This window comes from Barbus barbus (genome assembly GCF_936440315.1).
Source record: "Barbus barbus genome assembly, chromosome: 16".
Lineage (NCBI taxonomy): Eukaryota > Metazoa > Chordata > Actinopteri > Cypriniformes > Cyprinidae > Barbus > Barbus barbus.
In genome coordinates this window covers 23,373,892-23,398,745 of record NC_136744.1, presented here as the reverse complement: position 1 = coordinate 23,398,745, position 24,854 = coordinate 23,373,892, and the positions used below count along the sequence as shown (strand labels likewise).

Sequence of the window (24,854 nt, the reverse complement as noted above, 5' to 3'; positions counted from 1 at the left end):
AGACCACGTAGGTTACTGAGAGCTGAGGCACTGAAGCGCATGAAGCTTCGATATTCATACCTGAAGAGTTCCAGCTGAGGCTTTGGCAGATACCAGGAGAATGTTACCTGTCTGACTGCATTGTCCCAATTGTAAAGATCAGTGGAGGAGGGATATTGGTATTTGGCTGTTTTTGAAGGGTTGGGCTAGGTCCCTTACTTCCAGTGAAGGGAAATCATGCCAAGCTTCAGCATGCCGACATTATGGACAATGCTATGCTTGCAACTTTGTAGGAATGTTTTGGGGCAGGCCTGAATTAAACAGGCGTGAATGTACTGAATGTGCTTTTTAATTAAACAATTATTATTATTTTTTTTTGTAAATATATTTTGTTTCATTCTATCTTGTTTAACTTTTGAATAAGAAAAATCTTTACAGCAGAATTTGGATTTGTCTTATATTTAATGAAGTTGACATCACTGATTCTGTAACTTTCCTATTTAATACTGTTCAGATGCTCTAAATCAGTCTGTTTTATAAAGCGGCTACATAAGTAAAGATGACTTGACTTGATTAAAGTAGTTTGCACCCCTGTCATAACGTTGGTTTTTGCAACATATTAAAAACATGATATATGCACTTTGTTCTAATCCCTGGCTTTATGCTTTAATGCATACAGTAGGCCTATGTGGTAATTTACTAATTTAGGGGCTACAACCGTGGCCAAAAGTTTTGAGAATACCATAGTAACATCTGACAAAAAGATAAAAAAACACTGAAGCAGCAGACTTTGTGAAAATTAATATTTGTGTCATTGTCAAAACTTCTGGCCACGGCTGTACAACCTGCCATGTTGTCGCCTGCAACCTGACCATCATGTCACTGCACATTTCTAGTAAGCAAGTCTTTGGTAAAACGTCTTTCAGATTTGTTTGGTTGTCCAGTGGCTTTATTGTCTTTGTAATTTAACTACATAAAACGATCGCTATGGTTACACAGCAAGCAAACAACCGATGAATCCGAAGGTGTGTGTTTGGCTTGAATGGTCTGCCCTCAGTAACTTGCCACTCTATTTTCTTTCTTTCTTTGTAGGTTTCAGTTTCCTTTCTCAAAAAGTATTCGCCCACTGAGTTATTAAGGCAAGCTCTCACATTCAAGAGCTTCAGTACGTGCAAAGCAAGAGCATCCTGAGGTTGCTTACTTTAGTAAAGTCGACTTAAGATGGATCCATGTAAGTAGCCTATATTCTAACAGAACTGTAGAATTTTAAATGTTTGTTTCTCAACAACTGTTTACTTGTTTTTACCCCCCTAGGTACGCTTATTGGAGCTGTAGGAGCAGGTAAAAATGAAATATCCTACATTTTTATTGTATTTTCAATCCTACTTTATTTTGTCTAAATCAAGAATATTGATATAAATGATTTAGTTGCATATTTCAGTGGTCTGCATACAGTAATGTGCGCCAGTGTTTCCGCCTGAACTCACCTGCTTATACTCTGATTGCACTAGTAGCCACAGCAGTCGTTGCAGCTCCTGCTGTTCTAACGGCGGCAGGTTTCACGGCAGGAGGAATTGCTGCAGGTTCTGTTGCCTCCTCTTTGATGTCAGCTGCTGGTGTCGCTAATGGAGGAGGGATTGCAGCTGGATCCGTGGTGGGAGTTCTTCAAGCCGCTGATGCGCCAATATTTAGAAACCTCTGCTATTGAATTCTGTGAATTTCTTCTTCACTCTGTGCAATTTAAAATGAATAGCGATAAAGCGGGCTGTTTAAGCTAGACCAGGGATCCTCAAATCTGTACAGTTTAGCTCTAACCGTAATCAAACACACCTGAGTGTGCCAATCAGTGTCTTCAGGATCAGTAGAAAATCACAGGTAGGTGAGTTTGATCAGGGTTGGAGCTAAACTCTGCAGCAGATTGGCCCTCCAGGGCAGGATTTGAGGAACCCTGAGCTAGACTGTATAGTGGGTTGTTCACACTGGGTTAAAGGACAGGATCCTCACATGCGAAAGCCTATTAGCCAGGACTATTTCTTTATGTTTACAGACGTAGTGTAATGACGCAGTGGCATGCTCAAATTTCCCACGAAAACCTACCTAAACCACTCAAATTAGAAAACATTATTTCCCTTTCCACTTCCCCCCTTATAAACTAACCGTTGTGAATCGGGCTAAAGTAAGGTGATAGTTTTGAACACTGGCTGTACTTGCTCAAATATTGATTTCGGATCATTTTTAACCAAAAACAGTTAAGGACTGCAGCTTTAATTAAAGGGACACTATTTCTTTAAATGCTAAGATAGTTTTGGCAGATGGAATGACACTGGTGACTGTGGCCACACCTAATTATAAAAAGGTAGTAAGCCCTTTTTTTATTTCTAACTTATAAAGTTGCTCACTAAAAGTAAGCAAATATTATCAGTTTTGAATTTTACACATGAACTGAGTGAACTTCTAAATTAATAGTCTACATGTTTTGGGGTTTGTTAAATATTTTGCTAAATATGTTTGTTTAACGTGTTAATAAACAACGTGGGTTAATAATTTATCATTTAAATACAGGATAACGTTTTTTGATAAATCAGAGATGGCCCACTTTATCTGAAGAGACATTTATTTATACGTTTATTGGTAGGCCTATATTGAAATAACACATTATATTTTCCCCCCATTATATTTAAAGAGATAAAATATGTGTAACAAAATACAAACATTGCAGTTAGACTTTTTTATTTAGGCTATACATAATGTTGCATACATTTGTAATGAATTGTGCACATTAAAGACATCAGGTAACCTACTTCACAAAAATCCACTATACTGAATTATTCAGGATCTGGGAATTCAAGTGAAGGCCTTGCATTCATGTATGAATTCTTTTATAGCTCCGGTGGAAATCTCATTTTGAATGACTGGTTTTTAAATAATTTAATTTGTTTTATCAGGTGTGGCTGGAATACCTGCTGCATCTATGGCTGTAGGTGCCATAGGCGGCACTGTGGGTGGATCCTTGATATGCAGCGCAGGAGCCACAGGTGAATCCATTATTCTCTTTTGAGCACTGAATTGTTTTTAGTTTTATTTTTTCAGTCAAAATGAAGGTTTAATTCTCTTAATTGTATAAGTGCTGTTTAACACTGCCCAAAGCTTTGGTTTTAATTTTAACATCGGTCTATCCAACTAAGTAAAATGCTTTATAGCAGCAGTGTCTGTTTCATATGAAGTTTTTAATTAGCTCTGGAAACCTGTGTGATCAAAACCGGTTCAAACTCATTTTTGTTTTCAAAAAATAGGTGCTGTCGCAAGCGGAGGTATCATGGGTATCTGTGGGAACCGCCGTGAGCTCAGTTGCCAGGTTAATTGGCATCTGCACTGCATAAATGCCCCAAAAGGCCCTTCAGAAAATAAGGATTCATAAAGTTAAACATAGCATTTATCTAAACATGGGCACTATTAAACTGTTTTTAATATAATAATAATAATCTTTCTCTTCTGCTGTAGATTCTGTACTAATCTAGCTTTCTACTTTAAACTTAATGTTTAACTTAACACACCACACACATTGTTTGCTCTTATGAAATATTGCTTGTGATGTCTGTATAAAAGCATCTGCTAAATAGGTAAATGTAATAACAAAATTGTCTTGGCTAACATTGTACATGAACTTTGTCCTTGGGGAAAAATCTGTAACATTAAGCTGTTTTAATTAAGCTGTTTAACACTTAAATGATTGAAATGAATTGTATTATGACTGTGTCTTGTACTGTCTAAAACAAACTGTACAGAATAATGTTGGCAGTGTCAAGGTCAGTCTTTGATTTCTTATAACATCAAGTAGGCCTATACCTCATTTGTTCATAACACTACCATTATAGACCCCGAGGGACGTTTCATTATCATAAACATCTCAATTAATAATAGCCCAGTTACAATTGGCAATTTATACGGCCCAAACATAGATGACCCATCTTTCTTTCAGACATTTGTTTCCACCATTTCAAACTTTTCTAGCTGCCCAGTCATAATAGCAGGGGATTTCAACACAGTTCTAGACCCTACAATAGATAGATTTAACAGTTCAGACAATACACGTATCTGGAAATCTGCAGAAACCATAAAACAGTTCATGAGTGATTTTGGTCTTGGCGATAGTTGGCGTACACAGCATCCTAACGTTAAAGAATATTATTTTTTCTCACCAGTCCACTGATCGTATTCCCGCATTGACTTCTTTCTCACCAGTAACTCTATCATATCAAATATTTCTGAATCAAAGATCCATCCAATAGTTATTAGTGATCATGCCCCAGTAACATTAAAATGGAACATAAATAGTCCACATAAACCCATTACTAGATGGCGATTTAACATATCCCTTCTGAGAGACCATGACTTCGACAGTTATTTTAGAAGAGAGTGGGCATGCTTTCTAGAGATGAATGACTCCCCAGAATTATCTCCTCCTCTTCTGTGGGAAGCAGGAAAAGCAGTACTAAGAGGAAAAATCATTTCATTCTCCGTTCACAAAAAAAAGAAAGAGAAGGAACAACAAGCAGAATTGGAACAAAAAATCAAAGAACTAGAAGACTCCAATATAAATAATTCAACAGAAAAAGCACAGGACACATTAAGAAAATACTAATTTCAGTTAAACGAATTAATCAATAAACATACCCAATTCTTAATACAAAGGCTAAGACAAGAAAACGTCCATCACAGTAACAAATCTGGTAAATATTTGGCAAATCAAATCAAACAAAATAAGGAAAAAACAACAATAGCAGTTATTACAGACACAGCAGGGAAGTCCACCAATTCACCAGAAGAAATAAATCAAATTTTTCACAATTTTTACAGTAAATTATACTCTTCAGAAAAACACCCGACTCAGAAAGACAATAAATTCATTTCTCAACAATATCAACCTACCTCAACTTAGTAAACATCAAATAAATACTCTTGAATCCCCGTTAACAGAACATGAATTTTTTTAATGCCCTTAAACTTATGCCGAATAATAAAGCACCAGGTCCTGATGGATACCCTGCTGAGTTCTACAAACACTTTTGGTCCATCTTATCACCACTCTTTATCCGAATGACAAATGAATCAAAACAAAAATCAAAACTCCCAGATAATATGAACACAGCTACAATATTGCTTCTTCTTAAACCCAATAAAGACCCAACACTACCGTCAAGCTATCGTCCAATTTCCCTAATCAATGTAGACATTAAAATCATCGCCAAAGCACTAGCCTATAGATTAGAAAAAGTCACACCATCTATAATACATCCAGACCAAACTGGTTTCATTAAAGGTAGACTTGCATCTAACAACACACGCAGACTTTTTAACTTAATGTAATATTCATCAATTCACAAAGCCAAAACCATCATAGTCACTCTTGATGCAGAAAAAGCTTTCGATAGAGTAAACTGGAAATTCCTGTTTTCCACATTAGAGAGGTTTGGTTTTGGGGAGTCGTTCATTAATTGGATTAAAATTCTATATACATCACCTTTAGCCACCGTCATCACCAATGGACTAACATCACGTAGCTTCACACTGCACCGCGGGACTAGACAAGGATGCCCACTCTCCCCCTCACTTTTTACCATTTTCATTGAACCATTAGCAGCAGCCATCCGTCAAAACAGCAACATAAAAGGTATTCAAACACTAAATATACACCACAAAATAAGTCTTTACGCTGATGATATATTATTATATTTACAAGATCCTCCATCATCATTACAAGAAACGATTAAACTCATTGACTCTTTTTCAAATATCTCTGTAAACTCAATCAACTGGAGTAAATCTGCTATACTTTCATTACATTCCACTAGTTTGGATGTGACATCCCATGCATCACCAATTCCTCTGTGCACAGATCATATCAAATATCTAGGTATTAATGTTTTCCCCAGGCTGTCAGAGCTGTTTGGACTCAACTACACTCCACTACTTAAAACAATAGACGAGGATCTTCAACGCTGGATGAACCTACCACTATCTATTATGGGCAGAATATCAGCAATTAAAATGACTATACTCCCTAAATTAAACTATTTATTTACAATGACACCAACACAACCCACCCTTTCCTGGTTTAAATCACTAGATTCAATAATTACCAAATTTTACTGGAAAAACAAGACCCCAAGAATCAAATTGACCACCCTACAGAAACAGAGAACACAAGGAGGACTGGAAGCACCACATTTTTACCACTACTTTCTGGCCAATCAGCTCCAAAATATACACAAATGGATTCAACCTAACTCACCAGAGTGCACATGGCTAGATGTTGAACAAACAATTTGTAAGGACATTAATACTTCAGATTTACACTTCTACAATCAGATAATCAAAAAGCATCACTGTTTTAAAATGCCGACAATAGCAGCAGCTCTGACAGCCTGGTGGAAATTCCATCAAATCACAAACTCTCCTCTTGCACCATCTAAATACACCCCAATTTGGAATAACCCAGATTTTACAGCTAACAAGAAGCCACTCAATTTACGCACATGGGCAGAAAAGGGAATCACACAACTTCAGACTTGGGTGTTAACACCTCCCTTTGCAGCTGGATTATGAACTTTCTGACCAACAGACCTCAGCATGTTAGGTCAGGCCTCACCTGCTCCACCACCATCACACTCAACACCGGCGTACCACAGGGCTGTGTGCTGAGCCCATTTCTCTACTCCCTCTACACCCATGACTGCAGGCCTGTGCATGGATCCAACTCCATCATCAAGTTTGCTGACGACACCACAGTGATTGGCCTCATCAGAGACAACGATGAGACTGCCTACAGGGAGGAGGTACAGCACCTGGCTGCATGGTGTGCTGACAATAGCCTGCTCCTCAACACCAGCAAGACAAAGGAACTCATTGTGGACTTCAGGAAGAAGAAAAGTGGAACGCATGACCCCATCCACATTAACGGGATGGTTGTTGAACGTGTCTCCAGCTTCAAGTTCCTGGGAACCCACATCTCGGAGGACCTGACCTGGACCACCAACACATCCAACCTAGTCAAGAAGGCTCACCAACGCCTCTTCTTCCTTAGGACACTGAAGAAGAACCACCTGTCTCCAATCATCCAGCGGAACTTCTACCGGTGTGCAATTGAAAGCATCCTGACCAACTGCATCACAGTCTGGTATGGGAACTGCTCAGCTGCTGACCGCAAGGCACTACAGAGGGTGGTGAAAACCGCCCAACGCATCACAGGGACACCACTCCCTGCCATTGAGGACGTCCAGAGAAAACGCTGTTTACGTCGAGCTCGCGGCATTCTTAAGGACTCCTCTCACCCTGACCATAGACTGTTTAACTTGCTGCCCTCTGGGAGGCGCTTCAGGAGCCTCCGATCAAGGACAAGCAGACTCAGGAACAGCTTTTTCCCTACAGCTGTTTCCCTACTAAACTCTGCCCAATGATACCCCCCTCACACACCACTACAAACTCTTCACCCCTCCCCATCATTAAATCGATTAAAAAAACGAAACAAAAAAACAACCAATCTACACTGATTACTATGTACTGTAAATTTTTATTTCTATGCACCTTCAATGTTCATTGCACTAGTGTTTATATATCTTAATTTATAGCTTATTCATATCCATTTGTAATTATTTTCATAGTTTTTGCTCATAGTGTACATACATTTACTGCACAACCCATCTGTATAGTATGTTCATATCACCCATCTGTATATCATACTGATAGTATTTAAAAACTTGTAAATTATGTCCATAGTACTACTGTACATACATTTACTGCACAACCCATCTGTATAGTATGTTCATATCACCCATCTGTATATCATACTGATAGTATTTAAAAACTTGTAAATTATGTCCATAGTACTACTGCCTTATCTGTATATTTCTGTACATATGTAACATATTGTAGGCACTGTATATCCTGTACCTCTGCTTATTGCACTTCTGGTTAGATGCTAACTGCATTTCGTTGCCTTGTACCTTACATGTGCAATGACAATAAAGTTGAATCTAATCTAATCTAATCTTCAGCATATCTTTCATAATAATAACCTGGCACCATTCTCCCACTTGGTTCAGAGATACGGCATTGGGAGCAATTGTTTTTTGGAATACTCACAAATCAAATCATCAATTCAATCAAAAATTGACACTAGGACAATTACTCTAGACCTCCCCCTCCCAATAGCAGCGCTATTAAATATTTCTTCTTCTAAAAAACTACTCTCCAAAATATGCAGAATTATATCAAAATCGGACAATACATTAGGTATACCAAATGTTAAATGGGAATCAGATTTATCTATTGCCCCCGATGCCACTTTCTGGACACAAATCTGCAAAAGCATTTACTTCATGACGAAAAATGCCAATCTTCAACTTATACAATATAAAGTACTTCATAGATTTCACCTTACTGGACGAAAATTATTTAAAATGGGTTTTACTTCAGAAACATGCTCACACTGTACACAAAACACCCCAGACACCTATCTTCACGCCTTGTGGCATTGCACCCCAGTTAAAGAATTTTGGGAAAATGTTACTGAGTCACTATCCAACCATATGGGATGTCACATCCCATTGTCTCCTTCCCTCTGTATATTAGGTGACACATCCATAATCAACTCAAACGATACAGATAGTAAATTACTCTTAGTAGCTCTAACTATCGCCAAGAAAACTATCCTCATGAACTGGAAATCAAGGAATAACATACATATTTCATCTTGGAAAAACTTAATAACGGACTACATCTCCATGGAAAACTTATCAACTTCCACTCAAAATAATACAACAGAATTGAACCCCTCATTGTTATCTCTCATAAACGTCCATCAATCATGAATCCGTTGACCCTCTCTGTCTGAAGCCACCCTCAACAACACACCATTCATCAATATCTACATAAGATTTTGGGGGAGGGGGGTTAGGAAGAGGTAGCAACAAAGGCTAATATCAAACTAAATCAAAAACTTAAAATATTTTTCTATTATTAATATTATTATTATTTATTTTTGTATCTTTCTCTATCCTTTCTTACGGTCGCTTTCTGCTCTCTGCACTTTTTCTTTTCTTTTTTTTTTTTTATTTCTTTTTTTTATTATTTTCTTCTCTCTCTTTTCTTTTCTCTATCTCTTTTCACGCCTCTGGGCCTCGGTTGGCTGTGGCCCTGTGTGGTTGGGTTTAGTGGTTGGTGGGTGTGCTGTGGGCCCGGGGGCCTTGCATCTCCAACCTGTACCAGCTTTGGCCTGGTTTTCTTGCCTCTGGCAGGTCCAGCACTACATGCCTTGTTTCTTTTAATGCATCACTAGACGGTATACATACATCTATTTTAAAACAAGCAAGGGAAGAGGAGACAGGAGGAAGGAGAAGAGGGGAAGGGAAGAAAACAAAAAATGCATACATGTATATCAGACACACACAGGGTAAGTGGGACGTGAGCATGGGGGCCTGGGCTTTGCACTGGGCTGGCTCCACACTGCACGTCACACTTTTTTAATGCATCATACACTTAACAACACATATACAGTCCATATGTAAGGTAAACACGGCATGTGAGTGGCAGCCGGGGGTGAGACTTTGGTCCTTGTGCCCTGCAGCTCCTCTCCTAGATGGCTCGTCCTGGGCCTAAACTATGCCTTGCCCACGGAAGGCCCAGAGGCAGCCTTACAATATCTTACTCTTTTTAGCTTTATTATTATTATTATTATTATTTTCTCTCTATTATTAATATTATTATTATTATTTTGTTATTAATACTATGATTACTACTATTATTATTATTATTACTATTGTCCTCTTTCTAATCCTCCAAATTTCCCCACATTTATTTATTTATTTATATATTTTTTAATTAATTACTATCCTCTAATTTTTGTTATTAATGTTACTATTATTATTATTATTATTACTGTTATCATTACTGTTGTACTTTTTTTTTTTGATTAATTTATTTAATTTTTTATTATTTTGTTTAGTTATACTTCCACACCCAACACCCAGTCACACACACACACACTCATACTCACACAAACCATGTTGGCTGTCATGTATGTTTTGTTGACCCTGGTTACTCTGTATCTGATTTGTCACCTGTAAATAGCATGTTTGTTTGCATAATAAAAAAACAAATAAAAAAAAGTAGGCCTATACCTTGAATGAAGTCATTTTGGATAAATATAGTTGTCAGAATGCTGACAGGCTGGTTTTGGATGACAAGTGGATAGCCTGAAAGAAACATATGGACAAAAGTGTTGGGACACACCTAATTATCGGTGATTCCATTGTCAAAGGTGTATCAAATCGAGCACCTGCCTTGTAGTCAGCATTTGCAAACATTTATTGAAGACAAAAAAACAATTTTCTTCTGAAGAGCTCAGTGAGTTTAAATACGGTACTATGGTCGGATGCCACCCTTGCAGTAAGTCAGTTTGTGAAACTTCATCCCTGCCAAACATTCCACAGTCAACTGAAAGTGGTATTAATGTAAAGTAGAAGCCTTTAAGAACAGCAGCAACTCAGTGATGAAGCGGAAGACCACGTAGGTTACTGAGAGCTGAGGCACTGAAGCGCATGAAGCTTCGATATTCATACCTGAAGAGTTCCAGCTGAGGCTTTGGCAATTACCAGGAGAATGTTACCTGTCTGACTGCATTGTCCCAATTGTAAAGATCAGTGGAGGAGGGATATTGGTATTTGGCTGTTTTTGAAGGGTTGGGCTAGGTCCCTTACTTCCAGTGAAGGGAAATCATGCCAAGCTTCAGCATGCTGACATTATGGACAATGCTATGCTTGCAACTTTGTAGGAATGTTTTGGGGCAGGCCTGAATTAAACAGGCGTGAATGTACTGAATGTGCTTTTTAATTAAACAATTATTTTTTTTTTTTTTTGGAAATATATTTTGTTTCATGCTATCTTGTTTAACTTTTGAATAAGAAAAATCTTTACAGCAGAATTTGGATTTGTCTTATATTTAATGAAGTTGACATCACTGATTCTGTAACTTTCCTATTTAATACTGTTCAGATGCTCTAAATCAGTCTGTTTTATAAAGCGGCTACATAAGTAAAGATGACTTGACTTGATTAAAGTAGTTTGCACCCCTGTCATAACGTTGGTTTTTGCAACATATTAAAAACATGATATATGCACTTTGTTCTAATCCCTGGCTTTATGCTTTAATGCATACAGTAGGCCTATGTGGTAATTTACTAATTTAGGGGCTACAACCGTGGCCAAAAGTTTTGAGAATACCATAGTAACATCTGACAAAAAGATAAAAAAACACTGAAGCAGCAGACTTTGTGAAAATTAATATTTGTGTCATTGTCAAAACTTCTGGCCACGACTGTACAACCTGCCATGTTGTCGCCTGCAACCTGACCATCATGTCACTGCACATTTCTAGTAAGCAAGTCTTTGGTAAAACGTCTTTCAGATTTGTTTAGTTGTCCAGTGGCTTTATTGTCTTTGTAATTTAACTACATAAAACGATCGCTATGGTTACACAGCAAGCAAACAACCGATGAATCCGAAGGTGTGTGTTTGGCTTGAATGGTCTGCCCTCAGTAACTTGCCACTCTATTTTCTTTCTTTTTTTGTAGGTTTCAGTTTCCTTTCTCAAGAAGTATTCGCCCACTGAGTTATTAAGGCAAGCTCTCACATTCAAGAGCTTCAGTACGTGCAAAGCAAGAGCATCCTGAGGTTGCTTACTTTAGTAAAGTCGACTTAAGATGGATCCAAGTAAGTAGCCTATATTCTAATAGAACTGTAGAATTTTAAATGTTTGTTTCTCAACAACTGTTTACTTGTTTTTACCCCCCTAGTTACGCTTATTGGAGCTGGTGTAGGAGCAGGTAAAAATGAAATATCCTACATTTTTATTGTATTTTCAATCCTACTTTATTTTGTCTAAATCAAGAATATTGATATAAATGATTTAGTTGCATATTTCAGTGGTCTGCATACAGTAATGTGCGCCAGTGTTTCCGCCTGAACTCACCTGCTTATACTCTGATTGCACCAATAGTCCTAACAGTCGTTGCAGCTCCTGCTGTTCTAACGGCGGCAGGTGAGTCACATATCGGGGGGGGCTTTAAACAATTTAACAGCAGTTAGGCTATTTATGCAGGAGGGCAACTACAAACCCTTCAACTAACAACTGAATTTATGTCATCAGGTGCTGCTGGAATCCCTTTGGCAGGCCAAGTTATCGTGGGGACTTTGGGAGCCGTGGTGGGTGCCGCTGCGAGCATGGCTAGCAACTATACTGTGTAACTAGTTCATTTTATTGTATCAGTAACTAGGGCTATATATCTATCTCTAGCCCTAGGGGTGTTTTGCTGAATAATGAAAAGGGTTTCTCCGATTTCCGCACATTCTGGAACCATAGGCCCTATTTTTCATGTGGTCAGCAAACTTATAAGCTATAAGAGAGGTTCTCCGAATGGGTTCTCCACCACGTGTCTCCTACAGGGTTGGCTTTCCAAAGGTTTCAAAGGCTTTTGCAAGCACCTTGTATGTGTTTGCAAATGTATTTGTGTGGATCTGCAGTTACAGTATATATGTAGAGACTTTGTTTAGTAAACCTAACAAACATTTGAAATAATTTGTATAGTATTTTGTCTTTTGTTTTAAATTAAAGCTTTGTCTATCTGTATATCTGTCTCACTAAATTACAGGGTTCTTCTATGTAACTTCACAATTACAAATCAACAAGTCATGTTAAATGGGGCTCTAACATTTCAATATTTTTTAACCTAATTTCTGACTCATATTTAGTTAAAGTCCATTTTGATTTCATGCCGACTTGAACAAAAAATAGTATGTTTTCAAGTGTCTACAATAGAATATGCGCATTTTTATATAAGCATGGCTTTATTCACAATACTGACAGATTTTGACAACTAACCCAGTGAAGGATGTGTCTTCCAAACAAAAGCACAGAAATGGCACTATGCTGATGCAGGCACGCTGTAAAATACGGCAATGTTTAAGAGTGAAAATGAAATGGGTTTCTTTTTTCCCAGATAGCACACACGTCTGCAAAAACCAATGATTTTAAATCATAACAATGTAAACACACGCATCATATAGACATCTCTAAGATGCAAATATGCTGGGTTACCATCCAGCAGGCAGTTTTGCATAATCATCATGTTTTCCTGGACGTTTGTTTTGAAAACAATAGCCTCCAGCTTCTGTTATTAAGACAATTTTCTTGAGTGTGTCACCAAGCTAATTTATCTACTTTTGAATTAGGCTAGTGTTAGCTTACCTACAGATGTCAGACTTGTTTTTGATTATCTCTCACTTTGTAAAATGATATTTTTTACGAATTGCTCTTTGACAATCATTAATAGAATCGTTAGTACATGCTATTAGCATGATTACTTCAATCTTTAGCAAATTCGTGTGAAAATAACCCTTATGAAAATGTATAACTATAGGCTAACTTTTGGCTTTGAGTTGTCTCCTGAGAAGTAATCATTTAGAGTAATTGTATATGGCTACAGAATTTACTGTATTATATCGACCGATGGCCTGTACCATGATGGTAGATGAACAAATTCAGAGTTACAGGATTAGTTTCGAGTTGACAAAACCAAACCACTCCAATCTGGCTTTGTTGGTACCATGATGCTGATCATCAACTTTCTTTAGCCCTATTCGCACGGGATTAGTATTATCTGGGGACCATGTGTGATTTTGAATTTACCCCGCACATCTGAATTTCGTGTGGTGCATTCGCACGGGATAAACAAAGCCTGTGATTTTACTCGAAATTACTGATTTATCTCCCGGATACCCGGATGTCAAGGCTTTGAGAGTCCCGTTCTATATTTTCTAAGGTCAAGTAGTCATTTTTAAAGCATTATCTATTGATTCTACAACTTATTTATATTACATACGATCTGTATTTATTAATATTGATTTAAAATAAATTAGTTATAATAACTGTTAAACTAAAATTGCTTGTGTGTAATGGATTAATAATTATATAAATCATAGAAAATAACTCTTAAGTAATTATAATTAAAGCCAGACATTTTTTTAGTACTAGTGACCTTTAATTTGGAGCAAGACAAACTGGGGAAGTGGCTTTTTTTGTGTCAGACATGTGCTCACATCTGATTGGTCCAATTTCAGTTTGAGGCTCAGAACATAGCCTGCCCCAGAGCAGGTTATCAGTGGAGTGTAAGTTACTATGGCAACGAACACAGCTTTGAACCAAGCCACTTTCATGGTACCTAAAACCCAGGATTGGTGCAAACTAAACTGAAACTTAGCTAACCAGCTAAACCGGCTTCATGGTACAGGCCCCGAATCTTTAAACATCCTCTGATAATAGTTGGTGCCACAGGTGGAACTGCAAGTCCTGTTTCTACCTCTGCGTTTGGGACACTGGCACTTTTCATACATCCGAAACACTAGATGGCAGTAGAACACTTTAATCCTCTTATTAAACAGCAGCATGTGAGCGAGACGAGAACACAAACAATGCTATTTTATCTAATTTTAAAACATTATCAATGAAGTCTTTGTGGTGATTACGGGGCCGGATGGATCATTTCAGGGAACCGGTAGAAACAGACTGTGGTGAACTCCTGGGTCGTTTACAGGCGACCGAGTCAGTTCGGTACGAGCAGTTTGTAGAGATCTGGAGAGAGATGGACTTCAGCAGCATCTTCCAGTGAGTTTGACATCGATGCCAGGGACAGTTTCATGCGAATCCGAATGAAATATATTAAGAACATAGGCTTAAAACTTCAAACTCTGTATATCTGAAAGTATTCTTGTATATTATTATTATTATTACTATTGTCCTCTTTCTAATCCTCCAAATTTCCCCACATTTATTTATTTATTTTTAATTAATTACTATCCTCTAATTTTTGTTATTAATGTTACTATTATTATTATTATTACTGTTATCATTACTGTTGTACTTTTTTTTTTTTTTTTTTGGATTAATTTATTTAATTTTTTATTATTTTGTTTAGTTATACTTCCACACCCAACACCCAGTCACACACACACACACACACACACACACACACACACACACACTCATACTCACACAAACCATGTTGGCTGTCATGTATGTTTTGTTGACCCTGGTTACTCTGTATCTGATTTGTCACCTGTAAATAGCATGTTTGTTTGCATAATAAAAAAAAAAAAAAAAAAAGTTGGCCTATACCTTGAATGAAGTCATTTTGGATAAATATAGTTGTCAGAATGCTGACAGGCTGGTTTTGAATGACAAGTGGATAGCCTGAAAGAAACATATGGACAAAAGTGTTGGGACACACCTAATTATCGGTGATTCCATTGTCAAAGGTGTATCAAATCGAGCACCTGCCTTGTAGTCAGCATTTGCAAACATTTATTGAAGACAAAAAAACAATTTTCTTCTGAAGAGCTCAGTGAGTTTAAATACGGTACTATGGTCGGATGCCACCCTTGCAGTAAGTCAGTTTGTGAAACTTCATCCCTGCCAAACATTCCACAGTCAACTGAAAGTGGTATTAATGTAAAGTAGAAGCCTTTAAGAACAGCAGCAACTCAGTGATGAAGCGGAAGACCACGTAGGTTACTGAGAGCTGAGGCACTGAAGCGCATGAAGCTTCGATATTCATACCTGAAGAGTTCCAGCTGAGGCTTTGGCAATTGCCAGGAGAATGTTACCTGTCTGACTGCATTGTCCCAATTGTAAAGATCAGTGGAGGAGGGATATTGGTATTTGGCTGTTTTTGAAGGGTTGGGCTAGGTCCCTTACTTCCAGTGAAGGGAAATCATGCCAAGCTTCAGCATGCTGACATTATGGACAATGCTATGCTTGCAACTTTGTAGGAATGTTTTGGGGCAGGCCTGAATTAAACAGGCGTGAATGTACTGAATGTGCTTTTTAATTAAACAATTATTATTTTTTTGTAAATATTTTGTTTCATTCTATCTTGTTTAACTTTTCAATAAGAAAAATCTTTACAGCAGAATTTGGATTTGTCTTATATTTAATGAAGTTGACATCACTGATTCTGTAACTTTCCTATTTAATACTGTTCAGATGCTGTTTTATGAAGCGGCTACATAAGTAAAGATGACTTGACTTGATTAAAGTAGTTTGCACCCCTGTCATACGTTGGTTTTTGCAACATATTAAAAAATATGCACTTTGTTCTAATCCCTGGCTTTATGCTTTAATGCATACAGTAGGCCTATGTGGTAATTTACTCATTTAGGGGCTACAACCGTGGCCAAAAGTTTTGAGAATACCATAGTAACATCTGACAAAAAGATAAAAAAACACTGAAGCAGCAGACTTTGTGAAAATTAATATTTGTGTCATTGTCAAAACTTCTGGCCACGACTGTACAACCTGCCATGTTGTCGCCTGCAACCTGACCATCATGTCACTGCACATTTCTAGTAAGCAAGTCTTTGGTAAAACGTCTTTCAGATTTGTTTGGTTGTCCAGTGGCTTTATTGTCTTTGTAATTTAACTACATAAAACGATCGCTATGGTTACACAGCAAGCAAACAAACGATGAATCCAAATGTGTGTGTTTGGCTTCAGGGGCGTGGCACCAGTGTTAATTTCGTTGACGAAGACGACGACGAAAAATATTCGTAGAGGAACCTTTTTTCTGTGACTAAGACGAGAGGTTGACGAGCTAAAACTAATATCTGACGATAAAAACTATGACGAAATTTATGCGCGTCTTCGTTAACAAGACGAGACGGGACTAAAATGTTATTTGAGGACTACCAGACATTCAAAATACATCCTATAGGCTAAATTAACTGTCTTGTCTTTCAAAATGGGAGTCTCTGTCATTGGATAAGGGGCGTTTGCATATCTAATCTCAGTATGGCAGCCGCGGTGGACGGATAGGCTACCAAAACGCGAACTAGTGATCTGAAACAATGGCCTCAGCACCTGAAGGGTTAGGGAGTGGGTGACCAGTCGTCCTGTTTTTTCCCGGGAGTCACAATTCATTGTCCATTAACTTAAAGTCAGTGAATGCGTTAGACGGAAACGCGCTGATAGAAGTGCTCTCTCTCGCGCGCGCTCCACTTCTTCAGTTCTCATACAGCGCGCGATCAGTTCTCAGTGCTCAAATACACACACAGCAGTCTAAATGTCTCTCATGTAGAGCATCTCACGGAAATACAGTCCGTTATGGTTTAAGTGAGCTTAAACAGGTGGGTGAAAACTGAATGTATGTCAGTAGTAGGCTATTACATACATACCTTCCATCTTAAATGGACAGCATTCCTAATTATCTGTCATAAATGTTAACCAACAAAAGATGTTAAATAAATGTATACTTGTTAAGTTAACCTAGCCTACTGTATCTGAAAAATGAGTTTAATTTATATTTCTACCAAAAAATTAAAATTGATTCCAGTTTTTCCAAATTCAATCCTTGATTCAAATTTCTCATAAACTTAATTGATTTGGTCTAAAGAGAGAAGTATTGATGACTATTTTTGTTAGAATACTACATATAAAATAGCTACCAAAATAAATGTTGGTAACTGCAGTTTGACTAAAAGTAATGGCTAAAAGTTGACAAAAATGCAATGACTTTTCATCGACTAAAACTATGAAAGACTCAAATGACTAAAATGTGACTAAGACTATATATATATAAGCATTTTCGTCTCAAGATAAAGACTAAGACTAAATCAGAAATGCCTGCCAAAATTAACACTGCGTCGCACCCGTGGGGGATGTGGGTGTTTTAACACCCACACTTTTCCCGGTGAGAGGGTTCAACACCCGCAGCTTTGCACAAACGCCTTACAGCAGTCGCTCCTCGGAGCCTCCTCCGTTTCTCTCAAGTACTCCAGAGTGCAGTCTGGACGATGGGGCGGGGCGACACGTTGGTTTATAACACGGCAAGCCTTATTGGTATAGACCCGAGCATGCGCATTCCTTTGTGTACAATTTTGTAAAATTGATTTGGACATACTACAGAAATATGTTCTAACTCTAGAATCATAGGCTTTAATTATTATCTGTTTAGTAACCATAGTAATTTTAGTCAGATGAATTCATTATTTAAAAATAAACTTGAGCACCTCCGGGTTCTTCAGGTTGTAGCGCTTCATTCATATTTCCTTGAGGATCGGAAGGCCACGGATCAGCACTAAATTGGGATTTTATACGCAAATGGTGATAATTTACTGTATTTTAGACATGGGCAAACACGAATATAATTTCTTATATAACGTGAATATGTTTTAAAGTATGTTTTAAAGCACAACCGTTTTTTTTTTTTGTTATTTATAGATGAATTAGCCTATGTTGCTCAATGCGTCACAAACTTGTAGGTTATAAAGTGCAAATAAATATTTTCATGAGAACCTCAATGTTTCCTTGTTTATATCTCAATAAAATATTTGAGCATATATCGATTCTCTTACAGTTTTTTAAAATTTCCTATCTTATAGTAAATAAGTGTCCGTGACATCAAATATTAAAAATCCGATAATTTCTGTATCCACACCCTCATTGTGTATGCATGTTAATCTGTGTACGGGATGAATTTAGATTCAGTTATTAACACTCGATCATTGTAGCCATATAGACCTGCGTAAATATCAAATAACTCGGCGCTGTGAATCTGTGCAAACGGTGCGAGAGCACTTTTAATAAAAGACCTTCTCTGTGATTAATATTTTTATTTATTTATTAAAGACTATATAGCTACTAAAAATCTAACATCTGTAGGCCTAATATAGTACAGTGATTGGTTCTTTTTAAAGGATTGAACCACACAACCAATAATTTAATTTGTGCATATAGTCTATATATAAAAGTATAAATAAAAATGTTTAAATACGCACTAAAGCACATTAATAATAATATTTGCTGTAGGTCAGATTTAATAACAGCTCTTTTAGTAAACAAAAACATTTAGGCATATATGCAAATAAATAAATAAATGAGTGTGTGTTTCAGCAAGGTTTTTATTCCCATTATCCACACATCATACCCCAGTTCACGCTGATGGGCTATTTGGTATTATTGTCTTATTTGTCACCGCAGTGTTGTTCTTTAAATTAAAACCATTTGCGGGTTTGTCCTATGTCTTCCTGAACTACAATGAATGAAGTTTGTGCTTATCCATCGATCCTAAAATAAAGAATATAGGCTACATGTAAATATTAATTATACAAAACAGCTCAATCTCAAACAGTGGATCATTTTTATCAGCATCACCCAGCTAAAACTGCTCAATGTTTAAGTATGTCTGCTTCGTGTACTGTGAAAAGTGCAATAATATGAGGTAATTTAACGTGCCATTAGGACTATATCATGGCCACGAATTAAGAATTTGTTCTGAAGACTTAATTCGTGAGCCGCTCATATTAAACTGTTCTGCCCGAATACTCGGAGATGCCGCCACCAAGCGTTTGATAGGAACTTACTCTAACTAATTCATCATAAGTAAAAAAAAATAATAATAATAAAACACATTTGCTAATTGATTCTAACTAAAATCGCTGTTCTTAGCACTTAATATTTCTGTAGTACAGCCAAACAGCGTAGATCATTCATAAAAACGAATGCACAAACTTCTACACACCAATAAGCTCCGCTGTATCATAAGCCAATGAAATTGGGGGTGGGCGGAGCGACACGTGTCGCCCCTCCTTAATGTGTCGCCCCGCCCCATCGTCCAGACTGCACTCTGGAGCTACTCGTTTCTCTGGCCGCTCTGTGTCTGCGCTCCTCCTCTCAAACATCACACCGGCTGATGATTGGCTGTTCTGCCTTAAGTCCCGCCTCTCTTGGTGTGTTAGATGTATCGGTGCTGAGGAGGCGGGAACTTATGCTTATGGTTATTTACATCTCCCTTTTCCAGGTACTTTGAATGAGTGTTTATGCTTTCGAGGTTTTGAAATAAAGCTTGATATGTGTTTGGGAAGATGTTCTGTTTGTTTTGTTGACATGTCGAGTGTTTTCTGTATTATATTTCCTTTTTGTAGACTAATTGCTAATTAGAATATTGTTCAGCAGCTAGCTAAATTCGGTTATGTATGTGGTATGCAATGAATAAAGTAACTGATGAAGAAGGCAGGGAATTGACAAGGAGGAGGGACAAATTGTCATTGTTAAGCAGTGTATATATGGGTTTATTGCCAGTGCAGTTGATTTTGATATTTTGAGCATTGTTTGTTGATTAGCTGAATACTTTTGTGGATACTTACCTGTTGTGTTTGATTGTACCTGTTGAGGAGAAAAAAGTGAGAAATTATGTAATTGTTTGCATACCTGTTGAAGAAATATGAAAGAAAAGTGTATATGTTTAAAAACTGAATTGTTACATTGTTTATACCACCAGGGAAAAAGCTTTGTGTGGCCGTGTTTTTTTTGGTGTGTGTGGGGGGGTTACAGAGTGAGGGAGAGGTCAGAGAGAATAAGGATGAAGATGAAATGGAGAGAGGAGCAGAGAACTCAAACGTGGCTGTTACTCGCCATCAGATCAGTACGCCCAATCAACCAGATCCAAAATTAATTTCTAAACAGTCCTTGCCCAACTATACTCTGAGTTTTCAAACTCTGTGGTACCAGAAATTTCCATGGCTCCATATGAGTCCTGGTGTTGAGGGTGTATTGTGCTTTTACTGCTCCAAAGCCTTTAACTCTGAGACATCACCTCTTGTGATGTGTGTTTTTATACTTTTCTAGTATCACTCATTTAAATGGGAAGCTTTTTATATCTTGTATGTTATACCTTTTGTACCCTTCTGTCATTGTATTCATCATTTTTATCGTTAACAAACAAACCACATCCATCCCCCGCACTTTTGAAAAGCTTGCTACGCCACTGTTTGGCTTGAACGGTCTGCCCTCAGTAACTTTCCACTCTATTTTCTTTCTTTCTTTTTTTGTAGGTTTCAGTTTCCTTTCTCAAAAAGTATTCGCCCACTGAGTTATTAAGGCAAGCTCTCACAAAGAGCTTCAGTACGTGCAAAGCAAGAGCATCCTGAGGTAAAGTCGACTTAAGATGGATCCATGTAAGTAGCCTATATTCTAACAGAACTGTAGAATTTTAAATGTTTGTTTCTCAACAACTGTTTACTTGCCCCCCCCCCCCCCAGTTACGCTTATTGGAGCTGGTGTAGGAGCAGGTAAAAATTAAATATCCTACATTTTCAATCCTATTTTATTTTGTCTAAATCAAGAATATTGATATAAATGTTTTAGTTGCATATTTCAGTGGTCTGCATACAGTAATGTGCGCCAGTGTTTCCGCCTGAACTCACCTGCTTATACTCTGATTGCACCAATAGTCCTAACAGTCGTTGCAGCTCCTGCTGTTCTAACGGCGGCAGGTTTCACGGCAGGAGGAATTGCTGCAGGTTCTGTTGCCTCCTCTTTGATGTCAGCTGCTGCTGTCGCTAATGGAGGAGGAATTGCAGCTGGATCCGTGGTTGCAACTCTTCAAGCCGTTGGTGAGTCACATATCGGGGGTGAGGGGAGGGGCTTTAAACAGTTTAACAGCAGTTAGGCTATTTATGCAGGAGGGCAACTACAAACCCTTCAACCAACAACTGAATTTATGTCATCAGGTGCTGCTGGAATCCCTTTGGCAGGCCAAGCCATCGTGGGAACTTTGGGAGCCGTGGCGGGTGCCGCTGCGAGCATGGCTAGCAACTGTACTGTGTAACTAGTTCATTTTATTGTATCAGTAACTAGGGCTATCTATCTCTCTATATGTGTTCATTGTCTCATTGTCTGTCTCAGTGATCAACATCACCTTGAATGTTGTGCTGTATCAGTAGCTCTAGGCGTTAAGGGTGCTGTTAGCACTGACAATACAAGAAGAATAAAAAACATATTAGCTCTCGCTGTCATTTCTTTAGCAAACATAAACCAATTTTATGTAATTCACTGTTATATTGAGTAACTTTAAGTGGCATTAGGGGTGTTTTGCTGAATAATGAAAAGGGTTTCTCCGATTTCCGCACATTCTGGAACCATAGGCCCTATTTTTCATGTGGTCAGCAAACTTATAAGCTATAAGAGAGGTTCTCCGAATGGGTTCTCCGAATGGGTTCTCCACCACGTGTCTCCTACAGGGTTGGCTTTCCAAAGGTTTCAAAGGCTTTTGCAAGCACCTTGTATGTGTTTGCAAATGTATTTGTGTGGACCTGCAGTTACAGTATATATGTAGAGACTTTGTTTAGTAAACCTAACAAACATTTGAAATAATTTGTATAGTATTTTGTCTTTTGTTTTAAATTAAAGCTTTGTCTATCTGTATATCTGTCTCACTAAATTACAGGGTTCTTCTATGTAACTTCACAATTACAAATCAACAAGTCATGTTAAATGGGGCTCTAACATTTCAATATTTTTTAACCTAATTTCTGAGTCATATTTAGTTAAAGTCCATTTTGATTTCATGTCGACTTGAACAAAAAATAGTATGTTTTCAAGTATCTACAATAGAATATGTACATTTTTATATAAGCATGGCTTTATTCACAATACTGACAGATTTTGACAACTAACCCGCTAGTTTGGATGGGTAAGCTATGTGCGTTTAGTTACGCAAATAGTAGAAAATTGTACTTGAAAGTGAAGTGACATGGTTTTTTTTGTGCACACACACACACAGCAGTGAACACACACACACACCAAGAGCAGTGGGCAGCCAATACTGCAGCGCCTGGGGAGCAGTTGGGGGCTCGGATCCTTGCTCAAGAGCACCTCAGCTGTGGTATTGAAGGTAGAGAGAACGCTGGACATTCACTCCCACCACCTACAATTCCTGCCAGACCTAAGACTCGAACTCGCAACCTCTGTTGGGTTACGAGTCCGACTCTCAAACCATTAGTCCTCAACTTCCCAGAACACATGCAATTTACTTAAATTAATCAGAATTTAAAATCTCAATTTCAAAACAAAACAAATAGTCAAACAATTTATTTGAGAATTGAGCTGAAGTGATTATGGAAATTATGTTTACAGCTAGGTTTGTTCAGTATGTAACTGGTTCAAATCTGTACTTTATTCCGGTTTATCAAATAAAACACAGTTTTACCCTGTTGACTGTCTATGGTTTTTTTAATCAATGGCACTTTGGCAACTACAATTATTGCTTTTTTTATTTTCAGATAGGCTACATCAATGTTGGTTAACCTCAGGTATTATGCCAGTACTAGGACAATCCATTGACAAATTATTTGCTAATGAAATAATTTACAAATGAAATCACTCTTGAGCATGTACCGGCCTTTGCAGCCAATTTCCAGTATGAAAGGATGCATTACTTGATTGCAAACATGATAAATACTCAAAAGAATTTTTATAAACATCCTTACAGTTGTCCTTACATATAGGACGCATGCAGCAAAGAAGGCTTGTGGATTGCTTCAGAATCTCCTCAAGAAGTTGTGTTTAGAAATCCTTGAAGATCTTCTGATGCAATCCACAAACCAAACTGTGGTTGGTTTTAATGTTTAGGAGCAGTTTTAAAATGCTTGCGCTTAATGGAAAGCATTTATATTGTATGTGTCACCAGTGCAAGCAATTACAGATATGGGAAGAAAACAGAAAAAATGGCGGTTGACAAGATCCAATGCTTAAATGCACATACTAGTAGGACAATAACATTAGGTATTTAGTAATAAGGTAATAATGTCGCAATGCCCTATATAGGCTACGTATACCTGCCCTACCCTCCACCCAGTGAAGGATGTGTCTTCCAAACAAAAGCACAGAAATGGCACTATGCTGATGCAGGCACGCTGTAAAATACGGCAATGTTTAAGAGTGAAAATGAAAATTCTTTTTTCCCAGATAGCACACACGTCTGCAAAAACCAATGATTTTAAATCATAACAATGTAAACACACGCATCATATAGACATCTCTAAGATGCAAATATGCTGGGTTACCATCCAGCAGGCAGTTTTGCATAATCATCATGTTTTCCTGAACGTTTGTTTTGAAAACAATAGCCTCCAGCTTCTGTTATTAAGACAATTTTCTTGAGTGTGTCACCAAGCTAATTTATCTACTTTTGAATTAGGCTAGTGTTAGCTTACCTACAGATGTCAGACTTGTTTTTGATTATCTCTCACTTTGTAAAATGATATTTTTTACGAATTGCTCTTTGACAATCATTAATAGAATCGTTAGTACATGCTATTAGCATGATTACTTCAATCTTTAGCAAATTCGTGTGAAAATAACCCTTATGAAAATGTATAACTATAGGCTAACTTTTGGCTTTGAGTTGTCTCCCGAGAAGTAATCATTTAGAGTAATTGTATATGGCTACAGAATTTACTGTATTATATCGACCGATGGCCTGTACCATGATGGTAGATGAACAAATTCAGAGTTACAGGATTAGTTTCGAGTTGACAAAACCAAACCACTCCAATCTGGCTTTGTTGGTACCATGATGCTGATCATCAACTTTCTTTAGCCCTATTCGCACGGGATTAGTATTATCTGGGGACCATGTGTGATTTTGAATTTACCCCCCACATCTGAATTTCGTGTGGTGCATTCGCACGGGATAAACAAAGCCTGTGATTTTACTCGAAATTACTGATTTATCTCCCGGATACCCGGATTAGAGCCCTGCGCGGGACTGTTTTCTTCATCCCGCTCCCGCCCGCGCCCGCCGAATTTCTGACCATTACCGCCCGCTCCCGCAACGTGTGTGTTACACTCCCGCCCGCACCCGCAATATGTATGTCCACTCCCGCCCGCGCCCGCAAAACTCTGAGAATTTATTCCCGCACGATAATAGAGATGCATTGATTTTGTGTCTTCTCCCGTCCCGCAGGAAAAAAAAAAAAAGTATTGT

At 37.8% G+C, this 24,854-nt stretch overlaps 1 protein-coding gene across 3 annotated transcripts; it reads left to right on the top strand.

The window, feature by feature from the left end:
- Positions 1 to 1,194: 1,194 nt before the first annotated feature.
- LOC306882709 (uncharacterized protein) lies at positions 1,195 to 23,082 on the top strand. Of its 3 annotated transcripts, none has more exons than XM_079437548.1 (5): positions 1,195 to 1,210; positions 11,832 to 11,861; positions 21,319 to 21,480; positions 21,598 to 21,691; positions 22,650 to 22,887. In XM_079437548.1, exons 1-5 carry the CDS (start codon positions 1,201 to 1,203, stop codon positions 22,756 to 22,758), a joined length of 405 nt encoding a protein of 134 aa, XP_079293674.1. In that variant the 5' UTR covers positions 1,195 to 1,200; the 3' UTR covers positions 22,759 to 22,887. The 3 variants fall into 3 exon arrangements, with proteins under 3 accessions (XP_079293674.1, XP_079293675.1, XP_079293673.1); XM_079437549.1 differs by lacking the exons at positions 1,195 to 1,210; positions 11,832 to 11,861; positions 22,650 to 22,887 and adding exons at positions 14,449 to 14,698; positions 20,920 to 21,042; positions 21,127 to 21,156 and having other exon boundaries at positions 21,598 to 22,290; XM_079437547.1 differs by lacking the exons at positions 1,195 to 1,210; positions 11,832 to 11,861 and adding exons at positions 20,928 to 21,042; positions 21,127 to 21,156 and having other exon boundaries at positions 22,650 to 23,082.
- The last annotated feature ends 1,772 nt before the right edge of the window (positions 23,083 to 24,854 follow it).

Excerpts from the sequence above, each read along its gene's own strand:
- LOC306882709 (XM_079437547.1), top strand. Across the intron at positions 21,157-21,318 it reads TGGAGCTGGTGTAGGAGCAG|TCCTAACAGTCGTTGCAGCT; the intron begins GTAAAAATTAAA and ends TTGCACCAATAG. Across the intron at positions 21,481-21,597 it reads TGCAACTCTTCAAGCCGTTG|GTGCTGCTGGAATCCCTTTG; the intron begins GTGAGTCACATA and ends TTATGTCATCAG.